Source organism: Oenanthe melanoleuca, chromosome 26 (assembly GCF_029582105.1).
Source record: "Oenanthe melanoleuca isolate GR-GAL-2019-014 chromosome 26, OMel1.0, whole genome shotgun sequence".
Classification (NCBI taxonomy): domain Eukaryota; kingdom Metazoa; phylum Chordata; class Aves; order Passeriformes; family Muscicapidae; genus Oenanthe; species Oenanthe melanoleuca.
The window spans coordinates 4,425,435-4,451,937 of record NC_079359.1 but is presented as its reverse complement, the minus strand read 5'-3'; the positions used below and the strand labels follow the sequence as shown (position 1 = coordinate 4,451,937).

Sequence of the window (26,503 nt, the reverse complement as noted above, 5' to 3'; positions counted from 1 at the left end):
CCCTCCCTCCCTCCAGCGGGGCCGGGCGAGCCCAGCGCGCATCCCTGGGCGCTGCGGGGCGGGGAGCGGGACCGGAGCGGAGCCTCGGAGCTCCACGGAGCCATTCCCGGCTCTGCTCGCCATCCCCGGGCTCTGCTCGCCATCCCCGGGCTCTGCTCGCCATCCCCGGGCTCTACTCGCCATTCCCGGCTCTACTCGCCATCGCCGGACTCTGCTCTCCATCCACGGGCTTTGCTCGCCATCCCCGCGCTCTGCTCGCCATTCCCGGGCTCTGCTCTCCATTTCCAGCTCTGCTCGCCATCCCCGGGCTCTCCTCGCCTTTCCCTGTCTCTATTCGCCATTCCCGGGCTCCGCTCGCCATCCTTGGCTGCGCTCGCCATTCCCGGGCTCTACTCTCCATCCCGGGCTCCGCTCGCCCTTCCCTGTCTCTACTCGCCATTCCCGGGCTCCGCTCGCCATTCCCGGGCTCTACTCGCCATTCCCGGGCTCTCCTCGCCCTTCCCGGCCGCCGCTGCTCCGGTTTGCCCGGCTCCCTGCAGCACCGGCACCGCCGCCCGGACTGGCTGATTTTCCTATCGGGAATTTGCGCCGTTTCCTCCAGGAGCGGGCGGGATTTTCCTGGAATCGGGTCGGGTTCGTCCTCCCCGGGAGCCGCCGCAGCCCAGGTAAGGATGCTCGCCCATCCCCGCTCCGGGGTCTCCCCCCGGCGCCCCCTCCCCACCGGGGTCTTTGGGGGACGAAGATGCTCGGGGACAGGGTGAGGTTAACGCAGGGGACATCCCAGCCTGGAGGCGTCAGGCGTGGCCCTCAGGGGGTGGCATCCAGGGCTGGGGGGACATTCAGACGGCTCCGGGGTGGGGGTGTCACCGCCGGGGGTGGCACTGGGCTCATCCCGGCCGAGGATGGGTGGAAACGCAGCCTCCAGGTTGACCTTGACAATAACATTGGGAGAGCAGAATGCATTCGGCTGCAATGAATCTTTCCGTCCTGGCCCCTGGAGTGGTGGTTGGGGGGGTTTTGCCCCTTCTCTTGTTTTTCTGCTGCTCCCTGAGTGTGGATGGTTGGGTTTGAGGTAGAAAACGGGGCTTGGGGGTTTTGTGAAATTCCCAGTATTGGGTGTGGGGAGCCCTTGGTCCCCTCCGTGCATTTATTGCACTGCTGGATACACCCAGGTGTGGTTTTTGGGCTGGCCTCAAATTTCCATCACCCTGGCAATGTGGGGCTCAAACCAGCTGAGAAATCCGCTCCCAGATCCTTGTAGAGGACCCAGAAGGTGAAATCCTGATTCCTGGATCGTGCCTTGTGTCTGAAGCACCTGAGGTTTGAATCCATCCGGAGCTGATGTAACTATTTCTGGTGTTGGTAGGAAAAAAACCCGGAGCACAGCTGAGCTATTCTCGGCAGGGCGGAGAGTTCCTTCAGAATATTTCTCCAGAGGTGTCGGGACTAGGTCAAGGAACCTGGCTGGGGGTGTGACTTCTCCAAGGGAAATAAAATGTGGGTCTGAACCGGGATGAAGTGGAGATGGCTCTGCTAAAATCAGTGGGAATAAAATCTGGAGTGATTCCACGGATACCTCAGCTTGCACAGAGCAGGGAATGGAATTACACCAGAGCTGGAGCCACGGGGATCAAATTTACCCCAAATCAGACGCTGACCTGCACAGATCCAGGTGAAACCATCACCTTGGGAGGAGAGGCTCTGCTTTTACCCCGTGCTGGGTTTGGATTTGTTTGTTTACAAACGTAGCAGCAGCTTCATGAATCACAACAGGGAAATCACTTACAGGGGGTTTGGTGCTTCTGGTTTTTAGGAGAAATCCTGGCTGGTTTGGGGCTCAGTCACTCCTTTGGCCGGAGTGGGTGAGTTACAAGGGATCACTGAGGTCTGAGTGGGAGAAGATCATCTGGTGAATCCCGCGGAGCCTGGAGGAGTCAGGTGATGCCGGGTTTGCTCTGGTGTCACGTTGGTGCAGCTGTGTTCGTGTTCATGGCACCCAAGGAGACAGGACAGGAGCCCAGAGCCGATGAACCAACGGGGTCACACACCTGGGGACAAAGCCAAGTGCCAGGGCTGCTGCCGTGCCCGTGACCCGTGGGCAGAACGGCCCCTTCTGGGGACAGGAGCCACTGTAGAGTGACAGTGTCACTGAGGTGGGGCAGGGGCCACTGAAATGTCACTGTGTCACTGAGGTGGGGCAGGAGCCACTGTAGTGTCACCGTGTCACTGAGGTGGGACAGGAGCCACTGTAATGTCACCGTGTCACTCTGAGGTGGGACAGGAGCCACTGTAGTGTGACAGTGTCACTGAGGTGGGACAGGAATCACTGTAATGTCACCGTGTCACTCCGAGGTGGGACAGGAATCACTGTAATGTCACCGTGTCACTCTGAGGTGGGACAGGAGCCACTGTAGTGTCACTCTGAGGTGGGACAGGAGCCACTCTCATGTCACCGTGTCACTCTGAGGTGGGACAGGAATCACTCTCATGTCACCGTGTCACTCTGAGGTGGGGCAGGAATCACTGTAATGTCACCGTGTCACTCCGAGGTGGGACAGGAATCACTCTCATGTCACCGTGTCACTCTGAGGTGGGGCAGGAATCACTGTAATGTCACCGTGTCACTCCGAGGTGGGGCAGGAGCCACTGTAGTGTCACCGTGTCCCTCCGAGGTGGGACAGGAGCCACTGTAGTGTCACCGTGTCCCTCCGAGGCGGGACAGGCACCCCTGGGTGCTGGTGCAGCCCCAGCTCTGCTCTTGGAGAGGAACTGGGGGTTATTTATAACAGCTGGGCTCTGGTGGGCGCCAGGCAGAAGCGGGGGCAGCTCTGATTCATCCGCTCGCCTGTGTCACGATGCTAAAGCGGGACGGGGCTGGCACGGAGGGAAATGTCCCTGCCGGCCCCGGGGTGTCTGTGTGGGGCTGGAAGGGGCAGGAGAACACAGCAGCACCACTCCCAAGCTGCAGTAAGCAGCGATTTATTGAAAAGTCGTGGCATGTAGGATAGATGGGGAAAAACAAAGTAGAAAAGACTCAGTGGTCAAAGAAGGCAACACTTCTTTGAAAACATGCTTTGTGCAAAATATCACAAGGCATCACACGGCTAGTGGTCACCACCATCTGTGTTTTTTTTCTCCCTTGTTTTGTCTCTGAGGGAGACCCCCAGCCTGGAGCTGGGAAAATCAACAGCCTGGGGATACAGCAGGTCAGGTTCCCCAGGAGCCTTCAGCCTCACCGGGAGCCTCTCGCAGGTGCCCCCTGCTCTCACACCGACCCCGGGTGGTTTTGGGACAGCCCCGGTGCCACTGAGTCACCCGTGTGCTTTCCCCTGGGGTGGCAGCTGGGTGCTAATTAACAGGGATTATTTTAACGAGGCGAGAACGGGAGCAGCCCTAATGAGCCCAGAGGGTAAAACCCTTCCCTGAGGAGCCAGGGCCGAGCAGGTTGGGGATGGAGCTGCCTTGGCTGCTGGAAAAGGAAAGTTTGTGTGGCTGGGGCTGGGGGAAGGTCCTCGGAGCAGGGCAGGGCGGTCAGAGCTGCAAAAACTCCGCCTTGGGCAAAAATCCTTTCTTGGGGCTTCGAAGAGAAGCTTGGACGCTGCTGGAGGGTCCTGCCCTGGGTTTGCTGTGCTTTGGAAGGGCAGGATGATTCCCAAAGCTCAGCTCTGCCAGGACAATCCCCATCCCAGCCCATCTCCTGACCTCAGGAAGGGGCTGGAGCCGCTTTTCTCCCGACTCGGGCTCACAGCGGGATGTGCACCCCGCTCTCCTTCCCCTGGCTGTGCAGCGCAGAGGGATGAGGGAGGATCCACGGTGCTCCCCTCCTCCTCTGCCTCCGGGGTCACCTTGGATCTGTCCCTGTTGTCTCTCCCCATCTGCACCCTGGGTGCCCGATTCCCCCAGCCCTGTGTGTGTCAGGGAGGATGGGGAGCTGCAAATTTGTGCTCAGATCTCTGAGCCCGAAGCTGAGAGTAGATTTCCACCTCCTGAAATCCCTCAGCTCCTCTGTTCCCTCTCCTCCCTCCTTTCCCTGCTCTGTGACCTTGATGGGGTGAGCTGGAGCTTCACCAGGAACATCTTTCCCCTCTGCTTTAGGAGCTGTGGGGGATTTGTGTGGAAGCTGAAGGGGGAGAAATGGTAATGCTGGGGCAGAGAGTCCCCCGGGGTGAAAACGCTGATTTTTAATTCACCCAATCTCATCTTGTGGCTTTTCCTGCCTCCATTTCTCCTTCTTGGACCCAAACAAGGGATAAATGTAAAATTTGGACCCAGGAGAGGAGAAATTCCCCTGTGCCCCAACCCAGAGCACATTTGCTGCTGGTGGCTGCTCTCTTGGGCTGTGCTGTGAATTCCCATCTCCTCCCTGCCTTCCCCTGCGCTCCTGGGCCCAGCTGAAAGCTTTGCTGACACATTTCCAGCCTGTTTATTGCTCCCCAGCTGCCTTCCCAAGGAGGCAGGGATGGGCTGACACAGGACACGTGCTCAGAGCCTCCCTGACCCCTTCGTGGTGCTGCCAGGGCTGGGGGGTGTGGGGGGTCTTCACTCATCCCAAATAGCAGATTTTGGGATTGATGGGAGCCTCTGAGCAGGGATTAAACCCTCTGGGTGGAACAAGGCAGGAGCTTCTCCATCCCTGCCCTTTCCCTGGTGGGTTTGTCTCGTGGCAGGCCAGTCCCACGTGCCTTGGATGTGCTGCAGTGCTGGTTCCAAAGGGATGCAGAGCTTGGGGTCACCCTGTGTCACCTGGGCAGGAGGACACAGATGGGGACTGTCCCTTTGTGCCAACAGCAGCCCTGGACTCTGCCCTGGCCTGGGCACAGGGCTCAGGGAATGGTGGTTGAGTTAAATCTGAGGATTTTCCACTGGGAGCAGGGAAGTGGGAATCCTGTTCAAGGGCACAGCCAGGGACAGGGAGCAGGAGCAGGAGAGTTATCCCAGCTCAGAGACACCAGCACTGAGCACAGCACAAGCTGCTCCTCTCCTGGCTCCTGCTCTGGGAAATCCACGTTCCCTCTCTAGGTGGGGAACACCAGACTGGTTTTACTGGCAGAGCTGGGGGTGCACAGGCCCTGCCCTGGCAGCAAGAGAGAGGCTCTTGCAAGCCATGGGCTCTGAAAAACCCTAATCTGTCTTCTAAAGAGAGAGGAAAAAATGCACATTTAAGAAAATTAAGGTCATGGGGACTAAGTAAACAAGCTGAATCTCCATCTGTCAGTGACAAGGCTTTTCTATCTCGCTCCTGCTTGTCAGCTGATCTGCCTTGTCTTTCTCACAGGGTGGCTGTTATTTTTGGCAGATGAATTTTTGATTAAATTCCCTTTTCAGCCAAAGAAATGCACGGAAATACCTTTCTCAGATGGATTTGGGCTGTGCTGTTTCATGTGAGGGTGCAGACCCTGGGGCTGGGAGGTTCATGGGAAGAGCCCTGCTGACCTGGCTCTGCCTGGCTCGTGTTCTGTGCTGTGGGGGTTGGTGGCTTCGTGCAGGTTCTGGCTGGGCTCATCTCCCAGCTCCACCAGGGATGGGATGGTGAGGGCTGGGTGATGGAATCACTGCTGGGAACGATCCTCCCTCCTGCAGGGCTGGAGCTCTGCCAGGCAGCAGCACCGTGCCCAGATGGGGCTGAGCCATGGGGGGACTCAGAGCTCCCCAAACCAGCCATGGGGACCCTGAGAGCCACCCCAGGATCAGGATTTGGGTGGGGCTGAGCCATGGGGGGGACTCAGAGCTCCCCAAACCAGCCATGGGGACTGAGAGCCACCCCAGGATCAGGATTTGGGTGGGGCTGAGCCATGGGGGGACTCAGAGCTCCCCAAACCAGCCATGGGGACTGAGAGCCACCCCAGGATCAGGATTTGGGTGGGGCTGAGCCATGGGGGGACTCAGAGCTCCCCAAACCAGCCATGGGGACCCTGAGAGCCACCCCAGTTTGGGTGCCCTCACCGCGGGCCACTGAACTCTGGGGCTTGGCCAGCACATCCTGGATCTTCTTGCCTCTCTCCCTAATCCTGAGAGATGCTTCAGCCCCAAGGCTGAGCCCTCCTGGTGCTCTGAGTCACCCTGGCTCGGGAGGAGCTGCTGAGCAGACAGGGAGCACCAAACAACCCGCGGCTCTGCACAAATCCACACAGAGCCTGACCCCTGATGGAAATCCTGCATTTCCTGGCTGCTGGATGAGGCTCTGCCCATCCCGGTGTCCCTGTGCTCATCCCCGTGCCCATCCCAGTGCCCCGTGCCCATCCCAGTGAACTGTCCCCATCCCAGTGCCCATCCCTATTCCCTGTGCCTATCCCAGTACCCATCCCTGTCCCGTTCCCAGTGCCCATCCCATCCCAGTTCCCATCCCAGTGCCCATCCCTGTGTCCTGTGTCTATCCCAGTGCCCATCCCATCCCATCCCATCCCATCCCATCCCATCCCATCCCATCCCATCCCATCCCATCCCATCCCATCCCATCCCATCCCATCCCATCCCATCCCATCCCATCCCATCCCATCCCATCCCATCCCATCCCAGTATCCCCGTTCCTGAGGACGTTCCAGCCCCGCAGCCCCGCCCGGCGATCACCACGATGGAGCCGTGAATGTGATCGAGCTTTGTGTGAATGAGCCCTCGTTAGGAAATTAAACATCGCTGGCCTGGCCTTGAAAAAAGATCTGGGAGGTTTCTCCGGATCCAGGAGAGATGTGCAGCCCGGATGGTTGCCTGGCAACAGATGCAGCGACAGTTTAAAATAGATTTTTTTTTTTTTTTCTTATAGGAACAGGGCCTGGCAAAGGGGGAACTTCCGTCAGGGGTGAGAAAACACGGAGGTGAGGGAGGGTGAGGGGGAGGTTTCCTGCTCCCTGTGCTTTGCTCCTGGGCTGGGACCCTGTTCGTGGCTTTTCTGCCTGGGCTGAACCCACTGCCCTGAAAAGGGTTGGGATTGTGGGGGTGAACTGGATCCAAAATATCCCAAAGGAAAGAAGAGCTGGGAATGGCTCTGGAAAAGCCCCCAGGCTGGGAGGGGGTGGTGCTGCTCAGGCTCAGCATCCCCTGGGAGCAGAGATGGAGAGAGGAGAGAAGGAAGGGCAGCTCTTCAGGAGGGTCACTTCTCCAAGCTGAGGGAATTTTTATGGGAATTCTGTGTTTTCACCGTGCTCCAGTCTAGGGTGGGAGCTGCCCATCTCCCAGAACTGACCCCAGCTCTCCCAGTATGGACAGGAGAGACGTGGTGCTTTCCCAGTTTGAGGATCCCCAGCCCAGTGGAGCAGATTTTCACGATGTCCCCAAGATCTTTGAGGCAGGGGAGGAATCTGCAGGGCTGGGCTGGGCTCTGGGCACCTCCTGAGGTGTTTCTGTGCAGGATCACTGCTCCTGACCCACGCTGAAGGCTGGCAAGGCCCAGGGGCCAGGGTTGATGGCTTTGCCTTGGCTGCTGCTGCTTTTGCAGCAGTTATCTGTTGTAAAGCTGCCTGGGGAGATTCAGCATCAGGCTCCAAGGCTTTCAAGTCACTCCTGATAACTTCCTGGGATGCAGAGATAGCCTGGCCATTTGTCACTGTCCCCTGAGTGCTCCCAAGCTGTCGTGGAGCCAGGCCTGGGCTGTGCTGACAGCCAGGAGGGGAAGGAGCAGGTCAGGGAGGGCAGAGCCTCAGCCAGGGCTGGGTTTGGTGTCAGGCCTTGTGAGGCTCAGCTGCTGGGCTGAGGTGTTAGAGAGGAGAAGAACTGTCCCAGTGATGTGACTGGCTCCATCTCCAGGGAAATTCCTCTCTCTGGGGCACAGGGCTTCTCTCCATGAATGAGAGCATCTCCATGAATGAGAGCATCTCCATGAATGAGAGCAGCTGTGGCCACCCCATCCCTGGAAGAGTTCAAGGCCAGGCTGGGCAGGGCTTGATTTCCTGGTCTGTGGAAGGTGTCCCTGCCCATGGCAGGGGTGGGGCAGGATGAGCTTTAAGGTCCCTTCCCACCCAAACCATCCTGGCATCCTCTGATTCTCACCAGAACTTTGCTCCTGGTCCATCATTCCTGGAGCAGGAGACCCTCCAGGCTCAGATGAAGGTCCCCAAGATGTGGGGGGATGGACACTCTTCTCACCTGGTGCTACCAGTCCCACCTGGGGACAAGATGGTCCTGGTGTGAAGGACAGGTGTCTGCCAATAAAGGCAGGAGCTTCTCTTTGAAATGGAGAATGTAAACCCCCTCCCTCCAAATTATTATAAATTCGAAATTAAGGGGCTCTCAGGCAAAGATTTAGGAATTAGGAATAACAGTTCTTTGCTAGGAAAATTAAAATAGAAATGCAGTATTACACAGAACAATCCCAAACCCTGCCAGAGTCAGAATCCAAGCTGACACCCGTCAGTCAGTCAGGGTGTTGGCACAGTCCCATTCAATGGTGGCTGCATCCTCCTGCAGGGGCAGATGTGGTTCAGCTGCAGCAGTGCTCCTGGAGAAGGTGCAGTTTCCTCTGAAGCTCCAGGGATGATGTGGAAAGGTCTGGCTTTCCTCTGGGATCCAGTGGCAAAGGCTGCTCTGCTGTTCCAAATCTCAGTTTTTATCTGGGTAGGAAAGGCTTGGCTCCTCCCCTGGCTGGAGCATCTCCCAGTGGGATGATGGAATTTTATCAGTCATGCCCTGGGACTCAGTGGCCATGAACAGGAGATATCTCCTGGAGGGAGGATGGGCTGTGGGAAGATAAAGATGATTGCCCAGCTGGTTTAAAGCTGGCCCATGAGCAGATAATGTGTGCCAGGAGATCAGGGGCACTGCCCCGGGGACAGAATCCACATTTCTGGCCACACCAACCCAACACAAAGACAAAGCTGACCCCAGCTGCCCCTTGCCCCGCAGGTCCTGCTGATGAAGAGGAGGTGAGGCCGAGCTGCAGCTCACGCTCCGCTCCGTTCCCTGCGGGACCCTGACCCTGCTCCCGCCCCGCCCGCCCCGGCGCCGCCCCGATGCCGAAGAACAGCAAGGTGACACAGCGGGAGCACAGCAGCGAGCATGTCACCGAGTCGGTGGCCGACCTGCTGGCCCACCAGGAGCCCGTGGACTACAAACGCAGCGTCCTGAACGTGGCCGGGGAGAGCTGGGACAAGCAGAAGGAGGGGGATGAGGAGCTGGATGCGGAGAACCGGCCGGCGTGGAACAGCAAGCTGCAGTACATCCTGGCGCAGATCGGCTACTCCGTGGGGCTGGGCAACGTCTGGCGCTTCCCCTACCTGTGCCAGAAGAATGGAGGAGGTGAGAGAGGGGCGGGGGTGGGATCAGCACCTGGAGAAGGGGAGTGACCCAGCCCTGCCTCGCTGCGTGTTGGGGTGTGGGTCCTGGGAGAGGATGGGGGCAGTTTGGGCTCTGAAATGAAGGGGGAAAGGGCTGCCAGAAGCTGAGATGTGGAAATCTCCAGGATGGTCTCTTCCTAAAGGTTGTCCACCTGCCCGCTCTAAAGTCACATTGAATCCCATATTGGGAGCCAGGATTTCTGGCTGCACCCCCTGATTCCTGTTGGGACAATTTGGAAATTAGGGCTAAAAAGGGAAGAGAGAGTCCCTCCATTTCCCTGGGTCCTTGAAGCCACATTTTGTGGTTCCATTCCCAAATCCTCCTTCCAGCCAGGCCATTCTCCCATCCCACTCCACACCTCCTCCTTGGGCCAGCTGTGCTGAGCCCCACCACCCTTCATGGCCCTGATGAGAGAGTGGGTTCCTCATCATTAATCCAAACCCAGGCCCTTCCCAGCCCTGTCCCCCTGAGCTCTCTGTGTTCCCAGCCCTGCAGTGCTCTCAATAATTAAAACCTCTCCGGTGTCATCGTCAGGATGAGTCATTCTGCCAAACAGAGACCTGTGCAGTCAGCACTCCCTGCTGGGGCTGCTCCCTTCCCCTTCCCCTTCCCCATCCCCATCCCAGCACCTCCCAGTGCCTGCTCTGGCTCCAGCTCACTCAGTTTTGGCACAGCCCAGCTCTGCACGGTGTGTTCACCCCAAATTCAGAGTGGCAGAGGTCAGTACAGCCCTGCTGGGCTCATTGCACAGCTGTCCACAGCTGGCCTCTGATTGCCAAGGAAGTTTCCTCCATTAAATGAGGTTTAGAACCAGCATCCTTCTTCTCTGTAAGGATTAACCCAGCTGTGCCTCAGTTTCCCCATGGCCACAGCAATCCTTAATTAATCATAATTAGTGCAATCAATGAAAAATCCTCAGTTTATGCTGAGCTCTCTGCTGTCCTGGGTATTTGGGGGGCTGGGAGGTGTAACTGGTGTTGCCAGGCTGGGATTCCTCCTGGTGCATCCCTCAAACCCAGGGCTGAACTGGCTGGCTGTACGTGGGGAGCATTAAAGAAGGGATTTTGGACACAGAGCAGATGGGATGTGGGATGGGAGCTGAGGCAGCACAGCCCTGGCACTGCTGCAGCAGGAGATGAACTGTGGCTTTACCCACCCTGTGCTGGGATCCAGGGCAGGGCCAGGCAGGGACTGGGACCAGCAGCTGCTTTTAGGAGCTCCTTGCTGTGACAGGACATCTTTCTGCAGCAGGACTTAAAATAAAAGTCTTTACAAGCTGCCCCAAGCATTGCCACTATTCCATGGATGGGGAAACTGAGGCACAGAGCTGGGAGCTGGTTGGAGCAGCAGATTGCTGGGCTTTGCAGTTTTTTTGGGTTTTTCTTTTGCCCATGTGGCATCACCTGCCTGTCCCGTGGGGCAGACACTGATTCACTGACTGCTGTGTCTAACCCTCTTGGCTGGGATCCCCAGCAGGCTGGGAGGCTGCTGCCAGCCAGCAGGGATTTGGGAGGGATGGACAGACAGAGCCTGGCTGGTGGCTCTGAGCAGCTCAGGGTGTGGTGGCAGCAGCTGCTTTGTCTCCTGCTCCCAGAGCAGGTGCCTGCAGGGCAGAACAGCAGGATGGGCTGGAGCCAAATTCCCAGGACTCAGAGTGCTGGAGCCAGCAAGGCACGAGCTGCTGCTCCCCTTCCCAGGCATCACAGGAAGAAAAACTCCACTGCTGCACACATTTGCACCTGAATCTGTCCATCTCTTCGTGCCCACCCATCTGTAGGCTGAGGCACCCAGGAGAGTGTTGCAGAGATGGGATGCTCTGGCCCTTCCTGAATTTTCCTGAGCTCCAGCTCTGCTCTCTGCCCCTCCTTTTATCCCCCAAATCACCCAGAGCTGCTGCATCCCAATTTCTGTCCCTACTGCATTTTTAGCACCATCCCCAACCATGCCAGGGCTGATCTGCTTTGCAGAGTCCCTGCTTGGAGCAGCACCCCTGTCCCAGTATTAGTGGCCCCACAAATTACTGGTTATGTTCTTTTTTCTTCTGCCTTCATTTAGAGTCAGGATTGGAGCATGAGAGATGGATTTTCTTGGTTGGACTCAGTTGTTTATTAATTCTTATCTAAAGCACAGTGAGTCCCACAGCACCTCTAGCTAACAAGCTGAAAGTGAGAAAATGGAGCTCCTTACAAGGCCCTTTAAGGCCTAACTATCCAAATTAAAAGCTAACATCTGTATTATTTATACTTTTGACCCAATGACCAAACACCTGTGACCTGCACTGTGGGATTTTCTATCCAAAAATTACTGCCTACAATCAAGAAGAAGAAGGAACAAGAAGGAAGAGGCAGCACCCAAGAACATCCATCTTGTCCCATAACTATTACTCTATTTTAAAACCCCAAATTCCAAACCCTTCACCATGTGATATTACACACTTCTACAAACTACACACCAGCGATTCCAGCTCCATCACTCAAATTTGGAAGCCTTTTCCAGGGCCTCAAGGCAAAAGCAGTGTTCTTTTGAGGGTCAGAGTCAGCACAGGAAGCTCAAAACTCCTTCAGGTTCCACCACCCTGGGTCCTGCCTGGAGTGGTGGCTGCCTATCCAGGCAGGAATTTTGGTTGTCTTTGGACTGTCTGCTACCCTGCAGGAGCCAGGCCCGTTGTCCTGAGCCCATTCCTCAGCTCCTGGCAGGAGCTGGAGTCGTTCCTCAGGCTGCAGCTGAGTCATCGCATCCTTTACGGTCATCGGTTCTGCCTTGGGAAGCACCGACTCCTCTCCAGCATCAGCAATCATTTAAATCAATTAAACCAAGCTTTAATAGGAGTTGTTTCTGCTCCTTGGACCATGGAGGGTGGCACATGGCATGGTGGCTGTGCAGGGACAGGGGCTTGGCTGTGCCTGGGAGCAGGATGGATCCTGTGTCAGACTGGGGTTCCCCAGGGGTCAGCTCGTGGAGGGGGCTCCTTGCACAGGGAGGTTTGTCTGTGTGGGTTCAGGGAGTCTTTGGGGTCTATCCCACACACACCCTTTCCTTCCACACACCTGTTTGCTCCTCTCCACAGCTTCTCCCCTGGCCAAGCTCTGACCTGCATTCCTGGATCACAAAATCGTGGAAGCATTTAGGTGGGAAAAGCCCTCTAAGATCATTGAGTGCAACCATTAGCCCACAAGGCCACCACTAGCCACACCCTCACAGTTTTGCCTGATCCTGGCATGGCTCTGGCACAGGGCTGGCATGGCTAGTTTGGGGTTCCCATGGCTCAGCCCCATCCAGATCCTGATCTGGGATGGCTCTGGAAGAGTCCAAGGATTTCCCTGCTGCTCTGCACAGCCTGTGCCAGTTCCTGACCATCCTTTCCACGAAGAAATTTGTCCTAACGCCCAATCTAAGCCTCCCCTGGAACAACCTGAGGCTGTTTGCAAGTTACTGACCGAGCAGGCAGAGCCTGTCCCAGCTCTGTCCATCTGTCCTTGGAGATCTACAGTGACCTTCCTCTCCCCTCCCAGGTGCCTACCTGGTCCCATACCTGGTCCTGCTCGTCATCATCGGGCTGCCCCTGTTTTTCCTGGAGCTGGCAGTGGGGCAGCGGATCCGCCGGGGCAGCATCGGTGTCTGGAATTACATCTGTCCCCGCCTGGGAGGCATCGGCTACGCCAGCTGCCTGGTGAGCACCCGCACCCCGGGGCTGGGGGAGCCCCCGGGAGCCCACGGCAGGCTCCAGAGGGCGGGAGGTGTTTTCCAGCTCCGCTCGTGGCTTGAGGGCTGGGTTGGGAATGGTTTGGGAATGGTTTGGGAATCAGCCCCTGCTCCAGCCCCGCTTGGGGCCCTGGGGACAGTGGCACTGCCCTGTGGTTTGTGACATGTCCTCCTCCCTCCCCACCAGGTCTGTTTTTTTGTTGGTCTCTACTACAACGTCATCATTGGCTGGAGCATCTTTTACTTCTTCAAGTCCTTCCAGTACCCCCTGCCCTGGAGCGAGTGCCCCGTCGTGAAGAACGGCTCGGTGGCGGGTGAGGGAGGGGGGCTCCCGGGGAAGGGGGGCTGTGGGTGCTGTGGGGCACTGTGGGACACTGTGGGACACTGTGGGATGGTGTGGGACACTGTGGGACACTGTGGGATGGTGTGGGACACTGTGGGGCACTGTGGGATGGTGTGGGACACTGTGGGATGCTGTGGGATGCTGTGGGGCACTGTGGGGCACTGTGGGACACTGTGGGGCACTGTGGGTGCTGTGGAGCACTGTGGGACACTGTAGGATGGTGTGGGGCACTGTGGGGCACTGTGGGACGCTGTGGGACGCTGTGGGATACTGTGGGACACTGTGGGATGCTGTGGGATGCTGTGGGGCACTGTGGGATGCTGTGGGACACTGTGGGATGCTGTGGGACACTGTGGGATGCTGTGGGACACTGTGGGATGCTGTGGGGCACTGTGGGATACTGTGGGACACCCCGTCACCCCCAACAGAAGGTGGGGTTTTCTCCTGGGGCACTGGGTCCTCCCTGGCCACGTGGAGAGTTTCCCTGGGGGTTGGATGGGTGTCCCTGGTGCTCTCCCTCCCCACTGATGGGATCTGATGCCAGTTTGGGAATGCTGAGTCCCCACTGATGGGATCTGATGCCAGTTTGGGAATGCTGAGTCCCCATGATGGGATTTTCAGGCTGCCTCAGTGCTTGAGGCCAGGACCTGCCCCAGGGCTGTGGAGGGAGGCAGCGAGGGTCAGGCAGGGGCTGCTGCACTGCCTGAGACATGGATGGAGCTAATGGTGTTTAATAACAGCTGAGCATCAGCTTGGGACTCTCTGAGAGGTTTTACAGCAAATGAAAACGGCTCTGCCTGTATTTGACATCTCATTTTCACCTGGCAGTGCTTTTATGTCCTGGCTCTTCTTTTCCCATTAATTTCTGCCTCCCCTGGCTGGCTCCAGTGGGTCTGTGACATTTGACCCATCACCAGGGGGTGACTCTGCCCCTGATGCTCTCCTGCCTCTGCTCTGTTGCAGTTGTGGAGACTGAATGTGAGAGGAGCTCGGCCACCACCTACTTCTGGTACAGGGAGACCCTGGACATCTCCAACTCCATCTCTGAGAGCGGGGGGCTGAACTGGAGGATGACCCTGTGCCTGCTGGTGGCCTGGAGCCTTGTTGGCCTGGCCATGATCAAAGGCATCCAGTCCTCAGGGAAGGTGGGTGCTGCTGGCACCTGGGCCTGGCTGGGCTCTGTCCTGGCAGGAACCCCTGGAATGCTGTGTCCTCTGGGATGTTCACACCTGCACAGCTGGGGTCACCTCTGGAGGGATCCAGAATAAGAATAAGATCAAAAGAGGGTGTAGGGGAGAGGTTTGGTTTGGCTGACACGGGTGGCAGGGCTCAGGCACTCTATCACAGAGAATCCCCCTGAGCTCCAGCCCTGCACAGAATCAATCAGGTTGGAAAAAACCTTTGAGGTCATGGAGGCTGTGACCTAACCCCAGCCTGTCACCCAGACCATGGCACTGAGTGCCACATCCAGGCTTTCCTGAAACAGCTCCAGGATAGAGACTCACCCACCTCCCTGGGCAGCCCCTTCCAGTGCCCAGTCACCCTTTTTGTGAAGAATATTTCCTGATGTCCAGCTAATGCTTCCCTGGTGCAGCTGAAGGCTGTGTCCTCTTGCCTGTCACTGTTCCCTGGGAGCAGAACCCGACCCCCCTGGCTGCACCCTGGAATTGTAGAGTGATGAGATCTCCCCTGAGCCTCTTCTCCAGGAGAAACATCCCCAGCTCCCTCAGCTGCTCCTCACAGGTTGTGTTCCACACCTTTCCCCAGCCTTCCTGCCTTCTCTGGACACCCTCCAGCCCCTCCATGTCCTTCCTAAATTGGGGGGCCAGAACTGGACACAGCCCTGGAGGTGCTGCCCCACCAGTGCTGAGAAGAATCACAGCCCTGCTCCTGCTGGCCACAGCATTCCTGATCCTGGCCAGGGGCCACTGGCCTTCCTGGCCACCTTGGCTCCTGTCCATCTGCTGTCCATCAGTGCCCCCACTCCCTTCCTGCCTGGCCACTGCCCAGCCCCCTGCACCACCCGAGGGGTCCCACAGTTCATCCCCGGGGAGGGAAATGTTCCTTCTGCCCCTGTGAGCTGCAGGCTGGATGGGAGGCTGGCCCCGGGGCAGCAGCTGAGGCCGTGCTGTGTTCATCCCTCCTCCTCCAGGTGATGTACTTCAGCTCCCTCTTCCCGTACCTGGTGCTCGTTTGCTTCTTGGTGCGGGGGCTGCTGCTGCGGGGGGCAGTGGACGGGATCATGCACATGTTCACACCCAAGGTGAGAGCCCCAGCCCCTCCTGACTGCTCATGCCCTGTTTTCTCTGATTATTCCCCTTATTTTCCTCCCCACCTAAAAATGCCAACCCCCAAGCTCGGGGATCCTGATAGATTTGGGAGTGGCTCCCAAAATTCAGGGCAGCCTCCAGCCTCACACACCCTCAGCCCCCCAGGTGCCAGGGTGGGGGGCACAGAGGTGCCCAGGGGAATATGGAAATATAAAGATTTAATGGAGAGATGCTGGCTGGCAGCAAAACCCCTGCTGGTGGTATGCACTTATTAATTAAGCAGCTAATTAATTAATTAAGCAGAGATGTAGATGAATCAGCTCAGCCGGCGGGGCTGTTAGAAGACATTAATTATGGTCCCTTGATGAGTGATGCTGGGAGGCCTCAGGCTGCAGCTCTGGCTCCCAGGAGAGGGGGATCAGGAGCTGGAGGAACCCCCCAGCCAGGATGTTTGATTTCAGTGCTGCAGGAAGGAGGAGGGACCAGGGGAGGATGGGGAGCCATGGCTGTGGTGGCTCCCTGGGCTGGGGGGACACAGACTGGGAATCTGTACTGGGAGAGAGGGTGGGGATGCCCTGGTACAGGTGTGGTTGCTCCTGGATCCCTGGCAGTGCCCAAGGCCAGGCTGGACAGGGCTTGGAGCAGCCTGGGACAGTGGAAGGGGTGGAATAGGAGGAGCTTTAGAGTCCTTTCCAATCCAAGCCATCGTTTTTTGCTCCCTGCACTCCAAACCAGCTGCCCCCAGCCTGCAGAGGCTCTCAGCTCAGAGCTGCCAAGGATTCTGTAAATTCCAGCTCCATGCAAAGTTCCACCAGCACAGGAAAAAATTTATATTCCTGATCAGTATCCCTGGGCTGGTTATGCTCTGTCGGTGGATGCAATTTCAAGGAGCCAAAACATTTCATTGAGAGCTGGCAGGGGATGCTCAGCCTGGATTCCAGATCCCTGCTGCTGGTACAAGGTGCACATCCCTCAGTCCCACTGAATCCCCTGGCACAGGAACATCCAGCAGGAGCTGAACTCCTCCTGTCCACACTCACTGCAGTTCCATTTCCATCTCCATCCACCTGCAATGTATTTTCACTAATGGGAAGCCTTTTGCTTTCTGCAAAAACAAGCAGGTTTCCTGCAAAAAGCTTTCCATAGAAATCAGGTTAATGCAGGTGGGATAAAAAATGGCCAAATAAAGCCAAGAGGCAAAACACTTCCTGATCCATCTCATTACAGGCAGAGCAAGATGGAAACAATCCAGAGCTCAGGATCCAGGTTTGGGATCCAAGATAAATTCTGCAATTTTTTCTCCCATAGCTGCTCCAAAACCAACTCAGCCCTTTTAATGCAGCTCTGGGATGGGGCCAGCGGGCCTCCTAAATTCTTCTCCTTCTTCTTTCCAAGCTGGACAAGATGCTGGACCCGCAGGTGTGGCGTGAAGCAGCCACGCAGGTGTTCTTCGCCCTGGGCCTGGGTTTTGGGGGGGTCATTGCCTTCTCCAGCTACAACAAGCAGGACAACAACTGCCACTTCGATGCCACCCTTGTCTCCTTCATCAACTTCTTCACCTCTGTGCTGGCCACCCTGGTTGTGTTTGCTGTGCTGGGCTTCAAGGCCAACATCATGAATGAGAAATGCGTGGTGGAGTAAGATTTGTTTTTTCTCTCTTTGGGGTGGGCAGGTCTTTTCTGCTGGTAGCTGTGGTGGGTCAGGAGGCAGAAAAGTGCTCTGGAGCTGTGTCCTGGTTTGAAGGTCTGCTAAGAAAGGCAGGAGCTTCTCTTTGAAATAGAGAGTGTAAACCACCTTCCTCCAAATTATTATTATAATTTTGAAATTAAAGGGCTCTCAGGCAAAGATTGGGGAATTATGAATAACAGTTCTTTACTAGGAAAATTAAAATAGAAATGCAGTATTACACAGAACAATCCCAAGCCCTGCCAGAGTCAGAATCCAAGCTGACACCCGTCAGTCAGTCAGGGTGTTGGCACAGTCCCATTCAATGGTGGCTGCATCCTCCTGCAGGGGCAGATGTGGTTCAGCTGGAGCAGTGCTCCTGGAGAAGGTGCAGTTTCCTCTGAAGCTCCAGGGATGATGTGCAAAGGTCTGGTTTTCCTCTGGAATCCAGTGGCAAAGGCTGCTCTGGTGTTCCAAATGTCAGTTTTTATCTGGGTAGGAAAGGCTTGGCTCCTCCCCTGGCTGGAGCATCTCCCAGTGGGATGATGGAATTTTATCAGTCATGCCCTGGGACTCAGTGGCCATGAACAGGAGATATCTCCTGGAGGGAGGATGGGCTGTGGGAAGATAAAGATGATTGCCCAGCTGGTTTAAAGATGGCCCATGAGCAGATAATGTGTGCCAGGAGATCAGGGTCACTGCCCCACCCGGCTGCAGCAGATGGGGACAGAATCCACATTTCTGGCCACACCAACCCAACACAGGCTGGATGATCCTGGGGTTTGGTGGACCCAGGTTCCTGGTGGCCAAGACCTGGTTTTCCAGAGGTGTACCCCTGTAGCTGAGGGATTTGGACATTCAGCTCCTCCAGCCTAAAATCCAGCCCCAAGTCAGCTCTTAATCTGCAGCTTGAGTGTGAGTCCAATGTGTCTCAGGTGCCCTGTACCACCTGAGAGCTTCTGCTCTCCCTTAGGAACGCTGAGAAGATCTTGGGCTACCTGAACACCAACGTGCTGAGCCACGACCTCATCCCACCCCACGTGAACTTCTCCCACCTCACTGCCAAGGACTACAACGAGATGTACAGGGTGATCATGACGGTGAAGGAGGGGCACTTCAAAGAGCTGGGCCTGGATGCCTGCCTGCTGGAGGATGAGCTCAACAAGGTACCTGGTGGCACCCAGTGCCTCTCCCTGTGTCAGTCCTGGGCACATGGATCTGGAAAAACAATTTTTAGAGACCCTCCATGGGTGGGGAGTCCAAGTCCCTGGGTTTTACCCAGCACACAGGGTCCTCCTGGGGGGAGAAGCTCTGTCCAGTACAAGTCCAGCAGGGTCACCACCAGTTCATCTCCAGTACCAGACTGGGATTTTCTTTCCTTCAAGAGGGTTTGGTGATGGAGACCTGAGACATCAGGGGCTCCAAGTCTGTGTCCCTGACGAGTTTCTCCTCATTTTTTGGTCCTCTCCCCACCTCAACAGTCGGTGCAAGGGACTGGCCTGGCCTTCATTGCCTTCACAGAAGCCATGACCCACTTCCCAGCCTCGCCCTTCTGGTCTGTCATGTTCTTCCTGATGCTGATCAACCTGGGCTTGGGGAGCATGATTGGCACCATGTCAGGCATCACCACGCCCATCATCGACACCTTCAAGGTGCGGAAGGAAGTGTTCACAGGTGAGGCCTCTTCTGCTGCAACCTCCCTGGGGAGGGCTGGGGGTCCCCATCGCCTTGAGGAGTCACCCCAGAAGAGTGTGGGGGGTGAACTGGGCCAGGACAATACAGGGAATGGACCTTGTGGAGATCTAGGTGTCCCTCAGGAGGTTCTGCTGACCATGGCCATGCAGGGAATGGACCTTGTGGAGATCTTGGTGTCCCTCAGGAGGTTCTGCTGACCATGGCCATGCAGGGAATGGACCTTGTGGAGATCTTGGTGTCCCTGAGAGGGCTCTGCTGACCATGGCAATGCAGGGAATGGACCTTGTGGAGATCTTGGTGTCCCTGAGAGGGCTCTGCTGACCATGGCAATGCAGGGAATGGACCTTGTGGAGATCTTGGTGTCCCTCAGGGGGTTCTGCTGACCATGTCAATGCAGGGAATGAATCTTGTGGAGGTCTTGGTGTCCCTCAGGGGGTTCTGCTGACCATGGCAATGCAGGGAATGAACCTTGTGGAGGTCTTGGCTCTGCTGACCATGTCAATGCAGGGAATGGACCTTGTGGTGGTCCTGTGTCCCTCAGGGAGCTCTGCTGACCATGGCAATGTAGGGAATGGACCTTGTGGAGTTCTTGGTGTCCCTCAGGGGGCTCTGCTGACCATAGCAATGCAGGGAATGGACCTTGTGGAGGTCTTGGCTCTGCTGACCTTGCCTGTTTGCTCCCCACAGTCGGTTGCTGCATCTTCGCCTTCGTGGTGGGGCTGATCTTCGTGCAGCGTTCTGGAAACTACTTTGTGACCATGTTTGACGATTACTCAGCCACGCTGCCGCTCACCGTCGTGGTCATCCTGGAGAACATCGCCGTGGCCTGGATTTATGGCACCAAGAAGTAAGGAATTTCTCCAGCAGAAGGATTATCTGTGCTGTAACTCCTGACTAAAAACCCTCCTTCCTTCTCCGTTCCACGTGGCTTTTTCTCCAGGAGAAAATGCTCCCAGGGCAGTTAGAGAGGCAGGAATTCAGTTCACTTTTATTCTCCTAACCCAGGAGTGGATCTTTCTCATGGGTATCTCCTGTTGCTTGATGCTCAGTTACTTGTCATGACCCTTTTTCCTGAGCTTTCCGGGTCCTTCTGGAAGGGGAGGCTGTTCATGCACTTTGCACAAGCCCCTCGGGTACGATGATTGGTGGCTGTCCAGAACTTCGCCACCTACTTTTATCTTGGGTCTTCTAATTTCAGTATTCCGTTTTTCAGCTCCTTCTCTTTCGATTTAGCACAATTTATGTTTCAGTGGCCTTGAAGTGTTTCAACAAGTTGCAGGAAAACACCTAAAAATGGCTCATCTCGTGCACCCGTTATAAACATTGGTCTAAACTAAGAAATATACAGAAAAACAGCTAAGTGTGTGAAGAAACAGCAAAATATGGAGAAAAATAACTAGGCAGCAAAATATGGAGAAAAACAGCTAAATATAGTTTAGCTGGTGCATACAATACAGAGCATGGCCTGGACTTGTTCAGACATGTCACTGTGGCCCAAACTTGTTCAGTGTTACTACAGTTTCTCAGGGTTGGGGGATATCAAGATTTCACGTTTTTCCTCGGCAGGTTCATGCAGGAGCTGACGGAAATGTTGGGTTTCCGACCTTACCAGTTCTACTACTACACCTGGAAGTACGTGTCTCCCATCTGCATGGCCGTGCTGATGACTGCCAGCATCATCCAGCTGGGAGTGAGCCCCCCGGGGTACAGCGCGTGGATCAGAGAGGAGGTGAGCACAGCCCGCAGCAGGGGCAGCTCAGGGCTGCAGAGCCCTCTGTCCATCCCAGCTCTGTCACGATTCTTGTGGGTTTGTATCTTCAAAAGAGCTGAGCAGTTCTTAGCTGCTGTAGCAGAAAGAGTCCCAAGTGTTCAAGTCTGTGCTAAAAGCTTTTAGCACAGAGTCCCAAACACAAGTAAAGTCTCCATTAGAAGCAGAAGCAGCCCCAAGAAGGCTGAAATTGCAGCAGCAGCTCCTGTTTTATTCTGGGCAATGATGATGGTGGTGAGGAGAGAGAGAAGAGCACAGATTCTTATTTACAAATTACCCAATGAGCTAAAAACATGAATCTGAAGCATTTTTTCTAAACCTTTTGCTTTGTCCATGCCCAAATTCCCTCCATCTCTGACCCAGAGCTAGCCAGAGGCAGGTCAGAGAGCAGGGGGATCACGGCAGTTGGCACCCAATGTGGGGCTGCCCATGGGGTGAGACCCCACACAGCAGCTGGATTATAAATTTGGAGAGCAGGGGAATCATGGCAGTTGGTGCCCAACATGGGGCTGCCCATGAGGTGAGACCCCACACAGTGTCTGGATTATAAGGTTGGAGAGAGGAGGAATCACGGCAGTTGGTGCCCAATATGGGGCTGCCCATGGGGTGAGACCCCACACAGTGTCTGGATTATAAATTTGGAGAGCAGGGGAATCACAGCAGTTGGTGCCCAACGTGGGGCTACCCATGGGGTGAGAGGGTGAGACCCCACACAGTGTCTGGATTATAAGGTTGGAGAGCAGGAGTATCACGGCAGTTGGTGCCCAATGTGGGGCTGCCCACGGGGTGAGACCCCACACAGAAGCTGGATTATAAATTTGGAGAGCAGGGGAATCACAGCAGTTGGCACCCAACGTGGGGCTGCCCACGGGGTGAGACTCCACACAGTGTCTGGATTATAAATTTGGAGAGCAGGGGAATCACAGCAGTTGGCGCCCAACGTGGGGCATCCCACGAGATGCGACCCCAGGCAGCGCCTTTTGGACTGCTCAGCAAATCACGGCAAATTCTGTCTCTTCCAGGCTGCCGAAAAGTTCCTGTTCTACCCAACCTGGGCCATGGCCATCCTCATCTCCCTGATCATCCTGGCCTCCCTCCCTCTGCCTCTGGTCTTCATCCTCCGGCAGTTCCACCTGGTGTCCGACGGCTCCAACGCCCTCTCCGTCACCTACAAGAAGGGTCGGATGATGAAGGACATCTCCAACCTGGAAGACAACGACGAGACGCGCTTCATCCTGAGCAAGGTGCCCAGCGAGACGCCCTCGCCCATGCCCACGCACCGCTCCTACCTGGGCCCCGGCAGCAACTCCCCCATGGAGATGAGCACTGCTCCCAACGGACGCTACGGGAGCGGCTACCTGCTGGCCAGCACCCCCGAGTCTGAACTGTGATGGTTGCCTGCCCACCACCCCCACCGGGAGAGGAGGGCACTGGGGAGTGGATGCTGGCTGTCCAGGCAACAGGAAAATTAATTACTAAGGAAGATGAAGAAGAAACCCCTCTTAAAATCGTAAGCAAAGCAGCCATTTCTGAGATGACGTCGGGAAGAAGGGATTGCAGGAGGGGCAGGACTCCTCTGACAACCCTCGGTGGAAAGGCAGGACCCCTGGCCTCATCTCCAGGGAAGGGAGGAGGAGTAAGAGATGCTGCAATACCTTTCCAAGAGCTGTTCTCATGCAGCTCGAATCTGAAGCAAAGAATCTCTCTTTTCTAAGCAGCTGATGGTTGGAACAAGGACCTGGCAGCAGGAGGGAGGCCAATCACACTTCCTCCTGTCACCCAGAGCTCTTCCCTCCCCGTCTGTTGTCCTTTAGCCAGGAGGAGTCATGGCCTTATTCCAACGAGCACAATTAACCATCGATGTTCATAGCACAAAAAGGTGCTGTTGTTGTCACCATCGTTGTTGTTGTTGTATCTCCTGTAGGTTTTTATAGCTGTGGACACACCCAAATATCCCCCCAAATTCTGACCAGGGTTGGCAGGGAGCAGTGCTGGGCTGGCTGGGATGTTGGGGTGTGTGGGACAGGGCCTGGTGCGTCCCTGGAATCTTTGTTGGCACCAGCATAGGGACGGTGGCTGGGAGTTGTTTGGAGGCATGGAGATGTCCCAGCCATGGGATGGAGGGGCTGGGATGCTCTGAGGGTTGGTGGTGGTGGTGCTGAGTGGCAGGAGGACCCCTGAAGTGACAGTGGTTTGGGTGTGTGAGCCTGTGAGGGGTCTGGTGTGAGGGGGTCAGGAGTGCTCTCCTGGAATTACTCCTGACCTGTGGGATGCTCTGCTGAACCAAAATCCCTGGCATGGTGATCATCTCCTCTCACTCCTCTCTTTAGATGTCCCAGAGGGACAAGCAGAGGAGCTGTGGGACATCCAGTCCCACCACACTCCTGGTGTAGCTCTCAGGAAACCACCCTGATCATCCCGTGCTGCCTGCTGAGGTGAGCTGGGCAGTGGCTCTCTCTGGATGTGCCTCCTCATTTCTCCTCATGTCCCCTTTGAGCCAGGGCTTTGGCATTGCCTCCTGTCCCACCCCACAGGGGCTCACCAGCCTCTGGGTGGGGGTGACCAGCTCCTGGGGACCACAGGCACCCGAGGAGCAGCAGCTCTTGGGAGCCAGTGCTGGGTGCCAGGTCCCCACCAGCTCTTGATCCAGGCTGGGGAGCCCCTGTATGGTCCAGGGGCCTCTACTGTGCCCATCCATGTTTTTGGGGATCAGATGATGTGACCTTACATTGTTTCTCCCCAGGCTGTTTAGGAAAGGTGGGATCTTCTATCTCTGAGTCTCTCCCACTGGGACTGAGGGTCATTTCCCTGAATCCCACATGTAACCAAGCACTCCTGCCAAGGGTTCCAGGGTAACCTGGCATCATCCCCCTTTTCCTTGGGCACACAGAAGCAGCAGCCTCCTTGCACTCTCAGAGGCTGGGGGAGCTCCTCATCCTGGCTCCTGCTGGGCTTGGGCTGTGCAGGAAGATCTTTCAGGCTGCTCTGAAGGCCACGTTGGTGGGTGCTGGTTCCTGAGCCCTTCTCACTTTCCTGTCAATTGCTTTTCTTTCACCTTGGTTCTCCTTTTGGCTGGAGGTGAAGGCAGAAAGCAGCTGGTCCATTCAGCACATCCCTGATTCTCAGCATCCCTGGGGCCAGGAGGTTCCCACAGTGACATCTCTTGTGGGTGTGATCCTTTATTCACAGTCTTCTCCATGGGCTTGGCTGGTGGCCTGGAGACTCTTCCTGGACAATTAGCTCAAGCCCTTCATTAATTATTTTTCTGGGGGGAAGATGGAGGAATGGACTGAACCAAAGCAGCTCGGTGATGGTTCCAAGAGGCACCAGATCTGAGAGTCAGGATCAGCCACGCTTCTCCAGAAATTCCCCCTTCCTCATCTCCTCCCATGTCTTTCTCCTTCCTCTGCCCATGCAAGAGGGACACAGAAATGTCCCCATGGTGTTATCTCTGGAAGGGAGAAGCCCAAATCTGGTGGCATCTCCCCATCAGCAGGCCAACATGCTCCCTCCCATTTCTTATGGGGTCCATCCTCACCTGACCAGCAGAACAGAGGATGAGTCAAATCATTGCCCAGCATCACCTCCCTGACACCCTGAGCCAGGGGCTGGATTCCCACCGTAGCTCCCATGGAGTTATTGGAGCAGGACACCCCCAAACTCTCAGCCCACATGCTCCCATCATGGCATGATGCTCCTTCAACCCCAGGGGGAAGGATCCAGCCCCCTCTCTCCCACCCCCATTCCCAAACCAGCCAGGGAGGCTCTTGCTTTCCTCTCTTCTTCTTGCAGCATCCATAGGAGGCAAAGTCAATAAGGAGGTAACAAAGAAGCTATATTATATATATAAAATATATACAGAGAGAGGAGATGGAATAATAACCTAGAGATTCTCTATTTCTATTGTATATTTATTCTGTAAATGTCACTGTAAATGCTGTTAAATGACAAATCGTATTCCAAAGTGGCCCATGACCTATTTTCATTCCCAGTGCTGTACAGATCAATTCTCATTCTATAGCAGGGCATATTTTTTATTTCTTGTGCGTGGTGGGTGCACGTCCCCTTCTCCCCCCAGCCCCAGGGTGTGCCCTGGGCATCCAGCAGAGAGGAGGAGCAGGAGGAGGAGGAGGGACACCACCCTTATTTTACCTGTGAAATCTGTACTTTGTCGTGGCATTATCTCGGTGTTAGGCACGGGGAGGGGGGCAGTGTGTGTGTCGGGCTGTGGGGTCCGTGTGTCCGTCCGTGGTGCCGTGCGTGGGGTGTGTGCGTGTCCGTGTGCCTGGCTGGCTTTAGGATCCACTGCTGCCTCTTCTCGCTCACCTGTGGAGCCTGTGGGGGGTTTCTCCCGTTTGCTGGGGCAGCTTCTCCCTCCACACACCTGCCTGGGGCCCCAGGCTGTGGATTTGGCCGGCCCCTGTGGCTTTCAGCCCCAGAAATCACTTCTTTTCCTCTTTTCCTGCACAGAGGCACAGGGAATAGCTGCTAGTTGTGAGCACAGGCACTTTCCAGTTTTCCTTCAGGCAGTGGGACAAAGAGGGGGGAACCACTGCCCATGTCCCTGTCCCCCCACATCAACTCCTTGATGGTTCCCAGAGCAGTGTGCTGTCCCTGGCTGGGGGATGGGGAGGTGCTGCGTAGATCAGGAGGGGTCCAAACCCCATTCCATTTTTTGGGGGGAGGGTGTTCAGTGGGTCTGGAGGGGGCAGAAAGGAGGTGCTGGAGGGGCAAACCCTGTGGAGCAGGAGCTGCAGGCCCAGCCTGCAGGGCTGGATTTGGGATGCTCTGATCCCAATCTTAGGGCTGGATTTGGGATGCTCTGATCCCCAGCCTGTAGGGCTGGATTTGGGATGCTCTGATCCCCAGCCTGTAGGGCTGGATTTGGGATGCTCTGATCCCCAATCTTAGGGCTGGATTTGGGATGCTCTGATCTTCAGTCTTAGGGCTGGATTTGGGATGCTCTGATCCCCAGCCCTGCAGTTGGGGTGCTCTGAGCCCCAGTCTTAGGGCTGCAGTTGGGATGCTCTGAGCCCCAGGCTCTGCTGCAGAGGGGATGCTCTGATCCCCAATCTTAGGGCTGGATTTGGGATGCTCTGATCCCCAGTCTTAGGGCTGGATTTGGGATGCTCTGATCCCCAATCTTAAGGCTGGATTTGGGATGCTCTGAGCCCCAGCCCTGCAGTTGGGATGCTCTGATCCCCAATCTTAGGGCTGGATTTGGGATGCTCTGATCCCCAATCTTAGGGCTGGATTTGGGATGCTCTGATCCCCAATCTTAGGGCTGGATTTGGGATGCTCTGATCCCCAATCTTAAGGCTGGATTTGGGATGCTCTGAGCCGCAGCCTCTGCTGCAGAGGGGACGGCTGGAGCTGGGTCCCCAGGGTGTCCCATGGCTCCTTCCCCTCAATCCCTCCACAACAGCCCCTTCCTCACCTCTCAGCTCCTGCCCAGACCCCGACAGGTCACATTAAGCCCCAGCACCTCCCAGAAGCAACTCCCACTGCCTCCTAATGTCCCCCCCTCGCCGGGTCTGGCTGGCCCCGGTGGCCGGGAGGGACAGGGCACAGCCAGGGGAACAGCGGGACGCGGCTGCTTGCCCGGGGACGAGCACAGGGCTGGCGAGTCCCTCCCGCGCAGGTGAAGCACAGAGCCCGAGTGACACGTCCCGTGTCCCCTGGAGCCGCAGCAGTTCCCAAATGTGCCGGGCGGGGCCGGCCGCGCCCCCGGGCTCCTCGGCCGCCGAGAGAAACCCTCCAAGAGCTGTATCGGAGTCTGATTAAAAGTCTCTT

At 56.2% G+C, this 26,503-nt stretch overlaps 1 protein-coding gene across 2 annotated transcripts; it reads left to right on the top strand.

The window, feature by feature from the left end:
* On the top strand, nt 1-26,503 carry SLC6A17 (solute carrier family 6 member 17). Of its 2 annotated transcripts, XM_056511534.1 has the most exons (13): nt 1-665; nt 6,761-6,812; nt 8,836-9,228; nt 12,780-12,937; nt 13,157-13,283; nt 14,276-14,457; nt 15,465-15,575; nt 16,978-17,219; nt 18,221-18,413; nt 18,729-18,921; nt 19,630-19,789; nt 20,509-20,671; nt 21,733-26,503. In XM_056511534.1, the coding sequence occupies exons 3-13, from the start codon at nt 8,943-8,945 to the stop codon at nt 22,099-22,101; spliced, it is 2,184 nt and encodes a 727-aa protein (XP_056367509.1). In that variant the 5' UTR covers nt 1-665; nt 6,761-6,812; nt 8,836-8,942; the 3' UTR covers nt 22,102-26,503. The 2 variants fall into 2 exon arrangements, with proteins under 2 accessions (XP_056367509.1, XP_056367508.1); XM_056511533.1 differs by lacking the exon at nt 6,761-6,812.

What these genes read in the sequence shown, in the direction of transcription:
- SLC6A17 (XM_056511533.1), top strand. Translation starts at nt 8,943, where the DNA reads ATGCCGAAGAACAGCAAGGTGACACAGCGGGAGCACAGCAGCGAGCAT. An exon ending in TCGGCTACGCCAGCTGCCTG is followed by an intron (nt 12,938 to 13,156) that starts GTGAGCACCCGC and finishes CCTCCCCACCAG; the next exon opens with GTCTGTTTTTTTGTTGGTCT. An exon ending in AATGAGAAATGCGTGGTGGA is followed by an intron (nt 17,220 to 18,220) that starts GTAAGATTTGTT and finishes GCTCTCCCTTAG; the next exon opens with GAACGCTGAGAAGATCTTGG.